The sequence below is a fragment of the Bos mutus genome, chromosome 15, assembly GCF_027580195.1.
Source record: "Bos mutus isolate GX-2022 chromosome 15, NWIPB_WYAK_1.1, whole genome shotgun sequence".
NCBI lineage: Eukaryota > Metazoa > Chordata > Mammalia > Artiodactyla > Bovidae > Bos > Bos mutus.
The window spans coordinates 25,345,137-25,359,114 of NC_091631.1; the positions used below are offsets into that span (position 1 = coordinate 25,345,137).

Here is a 13,978-nt window from a genome sequence, read left to right on the forward strand (position 1 = left end):
GGACAGTTGGTTCAAAATTAGGAAAGGAGTATTTCAAGGCTGTATATTGTTACCCTGCTTATTTAACTTATATACAGAGTACATCATATGAAATGCCTGGCTGGATGAAGCACAAGCTGGAATCAAGATTGCCAGGAGAAATATAACCTCAGATATGCAGATGACACCACCCTTATGACAGAAAGGAAAGAGAAACTAAAGAGCTTATTGATGAAGGTGAAAGAGGAGAGTGAAAAAGTTGGCTTAAAACTCAGCATTCAAAAAATTAAGATCATCGCATCTGGTCCCATCACTTCATGACAAATAGATGGGGAAACAATGGAAACACTGACAGTCTTTATTTTCTTGGGCTCCAAAAAAAGCACAGATGATGACTGCAGCCATGAAATTAAAAAACACTTGCTCCTTGGAAGAAAAGCTATGACCAACCCAGAAAACATACTAAAAAACAGAGACATTACTTTGCCAACGAAGGTCCTTTTAGTCAAAGCTATGGTTTTTCCAGTAGTCATGCATGAATGTGAGAGTTGGACCTTAAAGAAGGCTGAGCATCAAAGAATTGATGCTTCTGAAATGTGGTATTGGAGAAGACTCTTGAGAGTCCCTTGGACAGCAATGAGAACAATCCAGTCAATCCTAAAGGAAATCAACCCTGAATATTTTTTGGAAGGACTGAGCCTGAAACTGAAGCTCCAATACTCTGGCCACCTGATGGGAAAAGCCAACCCATTAGAAAAGATCCTGATGCTGGGAAAGATCAAAGGCAAGAGGAGAAGGGGACGACAGAGGATGAGATGGTTGCATGGCATCACCAGCTCAGTGGAGATGAGTTTGAGCAAGCTCCGGGAGATGGGGAAGGGCAGGGAAGCCTGGCGAGCTGCAGTCCATGGAGTGGCAAAGAGTCAGACATGACTGAGCAACCAAACAACAACAAATGTGACTGTCAATATGCAAGAGGCTTGTTAGAGAACCTGGAGGTGAGATCAGTTAGAAATCTACACAGGTGCATGCACTAGGCGGAATGAAGAGGGCCAATCTTTCAGTCCCTTAGGTATGCAGGCAGGGAGTCACATCAAGAACCTTTTATTGCCAGGCACCCTACTGAGTACTAGGGCTACAGTGGTTGTCAAAGAGGTAGAGAAGACAAATATTATTAATAAACTAACATGCATACAACTAAACACAAACTTTATACTGAAATATATGCTAAGCAGTTATTGACTAAAAGGGAAAAAAAGGATATAAAAAGGAGGAGGAGTTTTTAGGAAGTTTTGCTTAGTTGTTTTGAATTTGAGGCACTGCCAGGATATCAATGAGGAAGTGTCTTCCAGGCTCTGGGTTTACACTTAAGCTATAGATGTACAGCTCAACTGCATGAAGACAACTGTTCAATTCAAGATGTGCTATGACAGAGATGAAATAAGATAAAATTCCTTGCAAAGAAAATGATTGAACTGGCAAATGCTTTGTTTATAAATTTTCTTTTCCTGTCTAAGTTTCCTGTATAAAGCTGCATTTACTTGTAAAGAACTGATTTTTCCACTTTATGAAATTGTAGGTTCAATTCTCAAGAAGATTCTCAATTTAAGAAAAAGACAATAACATGGGGACCTCTTTTCTTACAATGGAAAGAAAATTTACAAAAGATTGTTATATCTCCTGACTGTAGAACTGCCTATAGTATAATAAAACAAGTCACAGAAGACAAAGAATCTATCAACAAAAAAATCAGCAATTGGTTTGGAGTCACATAAAGCTTCTTTTTAAACATCTCAAAACAAATAAACATGCCAGATTCTCTTGGAATAATCCTCTGGTTACAAAATGGAATTTATTATTTCTGCAAATATTTTTCACTGGACAAAGATTAGTGTCCAGTAACAACCAGAGTGATGAAGGCTTTGCTTAACTTTTTTTTTAATTTTATTTTATTTAACTTTACAATATTATATTGGTTTTGCCATATATCAAAATGAATCTGCCACAGGTATACATGTGTTCCCCATCCTGAACCCTCCTCCCTCCTCCCTCCCCATACCATCCCTCTGGGTCGTCCCAGTGCACCAGCCCCAAGCATCCAGTATTGTGCATCGAACCTGGACTGGCAACTCATTTCATATATGATATTACACATATTTCAATGCCAGAAGGCTTTGCTTAACTTTTACATTCATATTACACTGTCATTTTTATGAGTAAAGATAAAGAACTAAATCATAATAGTTTTCCTTTAGAATAACATTTAAGTATTATTTATTATACAATTTTTTTCTACAAAGAACAATTTATTATTGACATCTCACAGCTGTTCATCCAAATGAAACCCTCAGAAGTTTTTGATGAATGCAAACTATTAGTGTCTAGCATTAGTTACTCAAAATTGCAGAGCAAGAAGGAAAACTGAGATTCTGGATAAGTAATACCCAAAGGTATCAAAAAAGAAATTCTTCACATTAAATTCTATTAACACTGTCAGCTCACACAGAATCCAAATAAAATAACAAAACCAAAAGGCATACTATCTTGTTCTTAAAGAGAGGCAAAGCATATTTTGTCTTTGATATAATTATGTAAAAGAAAACAGAAATAAAAAAGAGGAATGAAAGATGGCAGGGCTTTTTTTTTTTTTTTTTTTTTGCAGTTTATGGATAAATCCCCTGATTTCATCAGTCGTCCCAAACAAAACTAAGCCATGATAGACTTGAGTGTTCAGACAAACAAAATCTACTTCACCATTAACTTTTTTTAGTTCATTGAATTTGTTTTCTGACATTTTACTCTATTGGCAAACCCTCTATTCTTTTCTATAAAAAGTATTTATATATTTCAGGAAAAAATAGCTCAAGAAACTAAAATTGACACCAGTTACACGACTGCAAAGTAAATGACATTAAGATTTACTTTTTACACATCTGGCATTTAAAAAGTACAGATATAAGTTAAGATACTCAAAAATATCAATCTAAGGTTTAGCTTACCAACAGGGACAGAACTGGAGTGCTGAAGTTCCCATTGACTAGAATCACCAGAAAGTTCAGTCAAGCAGGTTAAAGCAAAATCTGAGCTGGAAGCATGCTCATGTCTGAATCCTTCAGGAGAAAGATTATCCAATTCAAACTTCACAGTTGACATTGCAAAATTCTTATACAGCTATATAAATCAAAGTTTAAACTTTGATTCAGATAGTTCAAACTACTGAATTTTTAAAAATCACAGGAGGGGGAAAATCACTGTTTTATAATCAGCAACAACCCCAGGCTTTCTAGTAATTGTTTTCACTTGGAAATTTAAAAGAGATAAAACATGCAGAGCTGACTTTACGAAGTTTTCTGTATTCACTCCCTTCCTAAGCAATTGACGTCAAGAGGATGGATGGATTTTAGCGCTGTTTTTCTTGAAGATAATCTTGCTGCCTTTAAATGATAGCAGTGCTAACCCCATCTCAGAGAGGCTGCAACAGAAAGTAAAATGAGCTAAGTGAAGATACAGGCAAGGCTGCAGAGAGATGCTTTTAGTAACTTGGTATTAGGTCTCCGCATATCTGTACACAAAAGATCAGCTGGGTGGGGCTAAGTACTGTCAGAGAATGCAACTTTATTCCACTGGGCAGCACATCAGAGGAATGTCTTAATTTGGAAGGAAGTTAATTCTAAATTATATTTCCTCGGTCAGGATTGTGAGACTGTAGTCTTCATGCTTCCTGAAACATGCTTGTGATAGTGGAGATTAAATGATGAGTTAAACTAAAAAGTTCTGCACAACAAAAATACAGTCAACAAAATGAAAAGGCAAACTATGGAATGGGAGAAAACATTTGTAAACCATGTAACTGAAAGTGTGTAACATCTGAAATATACAAAGAATTCATACAATTTGGCAGCAAAAGAATCCAGTTAAAGAACTGGCAAACAACCTGCATGTCTTCCCAGGAAAACATACAAATGGCCAACAAGTAAGCGAAAAGGTGTTCAACGTTGCTAATCATCGGGCAAGGGCAAATAAAACCACAATGAGATACCACTTCACATTCACTAGAATGGCTATTACAAAGAAAACAAAAACAAAACAAAAACACAAGATACAACATGCAGGCAGGTTACAGAAAAAAAAAAAAAAAGAAGAAGAACACTGTGTACTGTTGCTGCTGCTGCTAAGTCGCTTCAGTCATGTCCGACTCTCTGCGACCCCATAGACGGCAGCCCACAAGGCTCCCCCGTCTCTGGTATTCTCCAGGCAAAAACACTGGAGTGGGTTGCCATTTCCTTCTCCAATGCATGAAGTGAAAAGTGAAAGTGAAGTCGCTCAGTCGTGTCCGACTCTTAGCGAGCCCATGGACTGCAGCCTACCAGGCTCCTCAGTCCATGGGATTTTCCAGGCAAGAGTACTGGAGTGGGGTGCCATTGCCTTCTCCAGGACAACACTGTGGAGGTTCCTCAAAAGATTAAAAAGATAGAACTGCTGTATAATTTGGTAATTCCACTTCTGGTTGTATAAAATGAAATGAAATCACTATTTTGAAGAGATATTGCACCTCCTTGTTCACAACAGGCAAACATGAAAGCTATATAAATGTCCACTGATGGATAAATGGATAAAGGCAATATATGTACAATGGAATATTACTTAACCATTTATTTCTTCATTTAAGTGAATATGTATTGACCCTGTACTAGGTATTAGCTTATATACAAAAATGCCAAGTGCAGCTTTAAGCGCTGGTATTTGTTGGACTACTTAAGCTTACTTATTATTCCCCTGCATTCCCCTGCAGGCCAGGTACTGTGGAATGAAAGACAATCCCCAGCCAGGTTACAAATATGTTTGAAGGCTCTGAGAAGGTAAATATATAAAACAGGCTTGCAAATCCACTGCTGTTATAATATAAAAGGATTCTGGAGAAAAAGTGACAAGTCTTACTCATCATTAATTATTGTAACTGAACAAACAAGTAAAGAAAACTGGCTCTCTGCTCTACATGCTTTTATAAACTACTGTTCATAGCCATGGAATCATCATCATTCCAACAGCAAGGACAACAAGAAAATATGCTAGGCAAACCTAGGCTACCACAGTTCTTGAACAGGAATGAACAATCTGACTGAAATGGCTAATATGACCAAGTTTCTCTGGTAATTATATGACACTTTGCTTGGATAAGATGGTGAAAGCATAACCAAATTATCAGTTTAAAAAACAAAATACACAGTTTCCATATGATCTTGATATCCCATTCCTGGGATGTATCTAGAAAAAACTATACCTCAAAAAGTTACATGTACCCCAGTATTCACTGCACTATTTACAATGACCAAGACATGGAAAAAACCTAAATGTCCATTGACAGATAAATGGATAAAAAGATGTGGTACATACATAAAATGCAATATTCAGTTCAGTTCAGTTCAGTTCAGTCTCTCAGTCGTGTCTGACTCTTTGTGACCCCATGAACCACAGCACTCCAGGCCTCCCTGTCCATCACCAACTCCCGGTGTATACCCAAACCCACATCCATTGAGTCAGTGACGCCATCCAACCATTTCGTCCTCTTCATCCCCTTCTCCTCCTGCCCTCAATCTTTCCCAGCATCAGGGTCTTTTCCAATGAGTCAGCTCTTCACATCAGGTGGCCAAGAATTGGAGTTTCATCTTCAACATCAGTCCTTCCAATGAACACCCAGGACTGATCTCATTTAGGGTGGACTGGTTGGATCTCCTTGCAGTCCAAGGGACTCTCAAGAGTCTTCTCCAACACCACAGTTCAAAAGCATCAATTCTTTGGTGCTCAGCCTTCTTTATAGTCCAACTCTCACATCCATACTTGACCACCAGAAAAACCATAGCCTAGACAGACCTTTGTTGGCAAAGTAATGTCTCTGCTTTTGAATATGCTGCCTAGGTTGGTCATAACTTTCTTTCCAAGGACTAAGTGTCTTTTAATTTCATGGCTACAATCACCATCTGCAGTGATTTTGGAGCCAAGAAAAATAAAGTCAGCCACTGTTTCCCATCATTTGCCATGAAGTGATGGAACTGGATGCCATGATCTTCGTTTTCTGAATGTTGAGCTTTAAGCCAACTTTTTCACTCTCCTATTTCACTTTCATCAAGAGGCTCTTTAGTTCTTCTTCACTTTCTACTCAGCCATAAAAAAGAATACAATAATGTCATTTGCAGCAACATGGATGGACCTGGAGAGTAGCACCACCTGGGAAGCCGTAACAGGCACATACCAAGTGAAGTCAGACAAAGACAAGTGTCGTATCACTTACATGTGAGATCCAGAAAGACACAAATTCACTTATTGTAAAACAAAAAGAGACTCACAGACATACAAAAAAAATTTACGGTTACCAAAGGAGAAAAGGGAGGACGGATAAATTAGGAGGTTGTTATTAACATATATGCACTACTATATATAAAATAGGTAACCAACAAGGACTTACTGTATAGCATAGGAAATTATACTCTATATTTTCTAATTACTATACCAGAAAAGAATCTGGAAAAGAATATATATTACATATATATATATATATAGACACACATATAGACACACACACACAATCTAGATAGCATATTCAAAAGCAGAGACATTATTTTGCCAACAAAGGTCCATCTAGTCAAGGCTATGGTTTTTCCAGTGGTCATGTATGGATGTGAGAGTTGGACTGTGAAGAAAGCTGAGCGCCAAAGAATTGATGCTTTTCAACTGTGGTGTTGGAGAAGACTCTTGAGAGTCCCTTGGACTGCAAGGAGATCAAACCAGTCCATTCTGAAGGAGATCAACCCTGGGATTTCTTTGGAGGGAATGATGCTAAAGCTGAAACTCCAGTACTTTGGCCACCTCATGCGAAGAGTTGACTCATTGGAAAAGACTCTGATGCTGGGAGGGATTGGGGGCAAGAGGAGAAGGGGACGACAGAGGATGATGGCTGGATGGCATCACTGACTCAATGGACATGAGTCTCAGTGAACTCTGGGAGTTGGTGATGGACAGGGAGGCCTGGCGTGCTGCGATTCATGGGGTCGCAAAGAGTCGGACACGACTGAGCGACTGAACCGAACTGAACTGAACTGAACACACATACATACGTTGTTGTTGTTGTTGCAGTTTAGTCGCTAAGTCTTGTCTAATTCTTTTGCCACCCCATAAACTACAGACCATCAGGCTCCTCCAGAATACTGGAGTGGGTTGCCATTTCCTTTTCCAGGGGATCTAGAATCACTGCGTTGTACACCTGTAAGTCAATTATCCGTCAATAAAAAATTATAAATGATATTTCAGAAAAATACTATATTTAAAATAAAAATGAAAGTATCAGTAATATTCTGAATGCCTGATGAAGTGCTTTCACAGCAATACAAACAATTACTTGTCTCCTACCACCTATGGATTCTTAAAACTTGAGTTAAGGCTTCTAGGAGAGATATAAATAGGTCAGTAGTGATAAAATGAGTAGCAGAAAAGATAGTTGGCATAAATTTGGGGAGATGATAAAAGCAAAAGGTACATTATACAATTTAGAGAAATAAAGTAGGTTCTAGAATCATGAAGTATGGGCTTATAATAATTGAAATATCTGTTATGGTAGATAGTAAAGGGCAGTTTCTTAAATATAGAGTCTAGATGGTTTGATTTAAAGATCCCCTGGAAGTGGGCATAGCTACCCGCTCCAGTATTATTGCCTGGAGAATTCCATGGACTGAGTAACCTGGCAGGCTACAGTACATATAGTCAAAAAGAGTCGGACACAACTGAGCTACACATACACACACACACACACACACACACGGAGGTTTAACTACATGATAATTTCTACCCTCTATACCTCTGAAAAGTCTGCCCAAATCCTGCAGTGTTCCCTTTTTCAAGCAATCCTTGAAAGAATAGAAATGTGATTTTGCATAAGAACCAGAGTTAGAAATGCCTAAGTGATTTTTCAGCAAAACACTGAGGGTATGATATCTTATATCATAAGACAGTCTCATTTTTTCTAGCATGGGTTTTAGTTTTTGAACATGAGGACACCTTGGGAAAAAAAAGAATATATATATGTATATTTATGCATGTATATAGACACTATATATCTCCAGTCATCATCCCTCTGTACTCATAATACTACTGTATTTTGATTATCAATATATGACATATTCATATAAAACAACTTGAAATTTACTAAAACTTAAATATTACATTTTATTAATCACATACTTCAAAGTGTCTTCATATAAGTGTGGAAAATGTTACTAACCTTCTCTAAGATGGGTGGATCTACAAACCATACAAAATTACTTGAAATGGTCCATATATTCATAAACCAGCAATTACTATTCTCCAGTATATTAAAAATAAGATTTTACTGTTATGAATAATATATATGGGCAAACTTTGTCAACAAACTCACTTCAATGTCCTTTTCCACTAGAGATGTAGGTACAAACATCTCCTGAGGCCTGAAAATGTCAGTAATAAAGAATCTTTCCTTAATGTGGATACTAAAGAACTGGAACCCTCAGCACATATCTATTCTTGGGTCTTTGGTCAGAATGTGACTGCCAGTCTTTTTTTTTTTTAAGTTAAGAAACACTGTATTCTCCTCTTTCCCCCTAACAGTTTTACTGAGGCAAAATTGACATAAAACATTGAGTAAGATGGAGATATTACCTAAGTTAGTTCTAAACTTCAAATTCTCTCATGAAGTATTTTCCACGATAGCTTAGCTAATACTTACATTCAGAATATTTGTCTGTAAATCTTTGGAAATATCAGTGCAAACTTTTGACTCATGTCATCTTTCTGATACCTGAAACACATCCTCCAATATTTTTCTCCTTAGAGTAGGAACGTAAGAGGGCAGGAAACGGCACATAACCTTCCTGCTGACTGGTCTAACTCCGAAAATTTTTCTCTCAATCTGGATCAGTTTGTCTCCGTTATTACAGTAACCACTCACTTGCCAGTGGTTACCATAAATTCAAATCTGGGCCTTTATTCATTCTAAAATATAAACTGCATTCGCAAAACTTTGTCTTCTTCAATAAAGCCTATTTGTTATAATGTGTCTTGGATTCTTAACAGGCCAAAGTAACTTGATTTTATTTTTAAAATAAACTTATTTTGAATCACTGCAATTTTAATAGTCTCATCAATACATTTTCAAACAAGTATAATCTTGCTTTCTACACAGGTTTTAGGATATGTACAAATTCCCAAGTGAACAATTGTTATGAATTGTAATTGTTTATAACAATTTTTACTTTATAACAGTTGAATAATTGTTATGTGATATATCACACAATATCAGTGACATGTCACAATATCAGTGAAAATATCAGACAACGTATTTTCACTGTCTCAGATGCTTTGCTCTTGGATGCAGTGCGTGAAACAATTCCCCAGACATATATTTATCATTTTTCTGGTTTCAGAATGACTCTTTGAGCCCGCAGGTTTATACCCTATCTTTTCCATTGAACCAACCATTGATCTAACTAAATAAATTACCATAGACTACCCTTGAATTAGCAGAGGAAATTTTAAAAATCTAAGAGTAGCAAGACAGCAAAGTATTGGAAATTTTTAGAAAATTCTGGACTATATGGTGGAGGTGAGTGTTAAATAGACTGAATAATGGGCAGTTCCGTAATAACAAAAAGGAAGTTGCCTCAAAATAAATAGTTTGACTCAGGATGTCCATGGACAAATCTTCCCCAGTTGAGAGCCAGAGATACTGAAATTAAGATGAGATATGCTCCTTTTTCTTAATCATCATTTGATTCTAACCTTCCAATAAGAAAATAATTATATACCTAAAAACTTTTTAATAATTATGCTCTTTTTGCACTGGCTAGTAAATCTAGTACATGTTAATTGAAATGACAATCATGAATATTATTTCATTCCTATTATGAACAGAAAATTTTCACTACATATGTAGCTTATCATATGTTTTTTGTAGATATTCCTTTATTAGATTATTGCCATTCCTCTTTATTCATACTTCAATAAGAACATACTGCTTTTATAAACAAAGTATGTGAGTTGACTTGTGCCCAATACTTTTTCAATGTCTATTGAGATGATTTCCCTTTTAATGTGATTGTTAAATTTAAAACTAATTTTTATTCCTGCACTAAGTTCAACACTGACCTTGATGTAATGATTATTTTCATGTATCAATGGATTTAAATGCTAATCTTGCACCTATGTTTATGAGATAGCTCAGCATGTAATTCTCTTTCTTTAGTCCTTATAAGTTGTGGCATTGAAGATGATACTGTCCTTCTGTAAAATAATTAAAACTATTATTTTTCCTGTTCTCTGGAAGAATTTTTTTTTAAGATTACTATTATTCTTCTTTAAATGTTTGGTAAACTAACTTGGGAAACCATCTGGAACTTGAAGTTTTCTTGCTTTGAAAATTCTTAATTATTGATCTAATCTCTTTACTAGATAGAGAACTTCTTTTTTTTCCCACTGAATCCCTGAGTCAGTTGTGAAATGTTGTCTTTCCCAAGGTACTTTCGGTTTCTATATACTTTTAAAAATTCTTTTGCATAATGCTATTCATCACCCAACTCAATGAACATGAGTTTGAGTAAACTCCAGGAAATAAATGAAGGACAGGGAAGCCTGGTTTGCTGCAGATCATGGGGTCGCGAATAATCAGACATAACTTAGAGAATAAACAACAATTCATAATATGGGTTTCCCTGGTGGCTCAATGGTAAAGAATCCTCCTGCCAGTGCTGGAGACACAGGTACAGTCTCGGGGTCAGTAGGATGCCCAGGAGAAGGAAACTGCGAATCACTCCAGAATTCTTGCCTGGGAAATCCCATGGAAAGGGGAGCCTGGACAGAGGCGGGCAATGTCCATGGGGTCACAAAGAGAGTCCCACATGACCTAGTGACTAAACAACCACCACCAAATTCATGATAGCATCTCCATATCCTTTTGATGTATGTAAGGTCTGAAGTTATTTCCAGTTTTTATTCTTACTATTGACAATTTAGGCCTTTTTTCCTTTGATTTGATCAATCTTGTTTAGGGTATTTTTACTTCTATTTATCTTTTTAAACATGACAGCAAACTTTCTTGATTTTCTCCTTTATTTATTTCTTTTATATATCAGTTTCTACTTTTACTTTTAAAATTTCCTCTTCCTTTTTTTTTTTTTTTTTGGAATCAATTTACTGTTTATTCTAGACTCCTAAGAGGCATACACAGATTTTCAATCTTTCTTCTTTTCTAAAGTATAAATTCAATGTTAATTTTCCCCTAAACATGGCTTTAACAATATCTCATGTTTTGTTGATAGTTATTAATACTTTGCTATTAACAGTTAATATTATACTTTATGTTAAAAATTAATATTATCATTTTTACTCAATTCAAATGATTTCCTAATTTGCATTATGATTTCTTCCTTGAATTATAGGCTACTTAGTACTTGCTTAATTTGCAAATTTGGGCCCTTCCTTCTTTCCTTCTTTATTTTTTTCCATTTGTTGGTTTTACTGACAAGTTGGGTTTTAACATGGCAAGAACCATGATTTCCATCTTTGGACTTTCACTGAAAATTATTTAAGACCCAGCATAAGATCTTCAGTGCAATGTTCTTACAGGCCAGCAAGGCCATCTGTTAACCATACTGTCTAAGCTTCGAAACACTTGGTGATTTTTATCTGCATGTTTCACAAATAACTGGGAAATTTTTCTTACAATTTTCTACTACGAATGTGTATGTATCTATTTCCTTTGTGTCATGTTTGCCTTGAGTATTCTGAGAATATGTTATTAGTCCACATGCAAAGTTATAACACTTTGTAGTGGATTTAACCTTTTTCTTAAGAAATTATATACTCCTTCTTATATCTACTAAAATTTATTGACTTATAGACCTCATGCAAAGAGTTGACTCATTGGAAAAGACTCTGATGCTGGGAGGGATTGGGAGTAGGAGGAAAAGCGGACGACAGAGGATGAGATGGCTGGATGGCATCACCGACTCGATGGACCTGAGTCTGAGTGAACTCCGGGAGTTGGTGATGGACAGGGAGGCCTGGTATGCTGCAATTCATGGGGTCGCAAAGAGTTGGACACGACTGAGGGACTGAACTGAACTGAACTGATAGTCTGTTTATCTGATAGTCCTTTAGCAACAATAGATGTTTAGCAACATCAGGCTGGTTTTGCTAATATTTGTAGAGTATAACATTTTTTCATCTCTTTACTTTCAAGCATTTTGTATTCTATATAACAGTTTTGACTCTTCTAAGGAGAATATGACAAGGTTTTTAAAAATCTCAGTGACAGCCTTTGTGCTTTAATTGTTCTTAATGTATTACATTAGATGTAGTTACTGATATACTTCGGAGAAGGCAATGGCACCCCACTCCAGTACTCTTGCCTGGAAAATCCCATGGACGGAGGAGGAGTCTTGTGGGCTGCAGTCCATGGGGTCGCTAAGAGTTGGACACGACTGAGCGACTTCACTTTCACTTCTCACTTTTATGCATTGGAGAAGGAAATAGCAACCCACTCCAGTGTTCTTGCCTGGAGAATCCCAGGGACGGGGGAGCCTGGTGGGCTGCCGTCTATGGGGTTGCACAGAGTCGGACATGACTGAAGCGACTTAGCAGCAGTAGCAGCAACTGATATATTTAAGATTAAATCTACCATTTGTTTTTTTTTAATTGCTTAACCTTCCAGACAAACCAATGGTTTTTTTGTTTTGTTTCTCTGCAATTCTTCTTTTCCCATAATGCTATTATACGTACTTTAATCTTTGCTTAGTGATCACCATAATACAAAATATTTTAATAAATTGACACTTTTGCCACTTCTTTAAAAGAACTTGGAACTTTTAGACTTCCTTAATTTGTTTCCTGCCTTTTGGGGCTGTAACTAATTGTGTATATATGTTTAATCACTACAAGAAAATATTATCATGGTTTCAGTTCTATTTATTCAAATATTTAACCTGTTCTTTGTTCTTGGCTTCTTTTTTGCAATTTCATACTTTTCTAAAACTTCTCTCAGATTTTTTTATCTAAATAACTGCCTTTGTAGTTTTATTATGGGTTTTTGTGAGCCATGACACTTGTTCACTAAAGAGGCTGGCAGAGGCAGCAGCAGCCAAAAGCACTGATGTTTTGCCAAGCACCATTTGTGACTGTTGTGGGAGGGAGTATGCTGCCCTACTTAGCTGATCTGAGAAAATTTGTTATATCATCAAGGACTCTCCCAAAGCAAAGAGAATCAGATTAGGGTCTTGCTCATGTAAGACTGCTGAGTACACATAATCACTCTATTAGATGAAACTATAGAGGGAAATGTAGTGTGAAGGTTTCTCAAACACTTCCATGTTAGACAGACATAATGAGGTAATAGAGGTTGATCTGTCTTTAGTGTTTATTCTATCCGAAGATGGCAAAGGTTTCAGTCTACTCTGTTGCCTTTTTTTGGTTTCCTCAATTGCTTTTGGATTTCCCTAAGAACGCCTGATTAGAGGCTACACATCACAGCTCTTTTGGTTGGAATCCAGTATTACATTACTAAAGCCCTACTGTGGCGGTGCTAGGATGTGGGGAGGAGGGAGTATACTATAACTTTGTGATAAGTTTCAGTCTTAGAGGGTCTGTGTCTCATGCAATTTTAAATAAGAAACATATCCTCTCAAAATATATCTTAAATATTTGTATATTCCTCTATAATGTCAAGGTACAAATGGCAAAAAAAAAAATTTATTCTTTGATAGATATACTTTTTTCCCTAAAATTTAGCCAAAGTTAATTTCTTTTTTTAAATTTTAATTGGTGGTTAATTACTTTACAATATTGTATTGGTTTTGCCATACATCAACATGAATCCACCATGGGTATACACGTGTTCCCCATCCTGAACCCCACTTCCTCCTCCCTCGCCGTACCATCCCTCTGGGTCGTCCCAGTGCACCAGCCCCAAGCATCCAGTATC

The 13,978-nt window shown here is 36.6% G+C and overlaps 1 protein-coding gene across 7 annotated transcripts in view; it reads right to left on the reverse strand.

Moving 5' to 3' along the window:
- ANO3 (anoctamin 3) overlaps positions 1 to 13,978 on the reverse strand; it is a 495,323-nt gene that overhangs the window by 452,947 nt on the left and 28,398 nt on the right. For 2 of the 7 annotated variants that reach the window (XM_070383650.1, XM_070383643.1), the window contains exon 1: positions 2,979 to 3,514. The exons of 4 other annotated variants lie outside the window; for them this stretch is intronic. In XM_070383650.1, coding sequence (XP_070239751.1) covers positions 2,979 to 3,132 — 154 coding nt within the window. In that variant the 5' untranslated portion in view covers positions 3,133 to 3,514. Of the gene's footprint in view, positions 1 to 2,978; positions 3,517 to 13,978 lie in introns of those variants that run through there. One more of the 7 variants, XM_070383644.1, reaches the window with a different exon arrangement.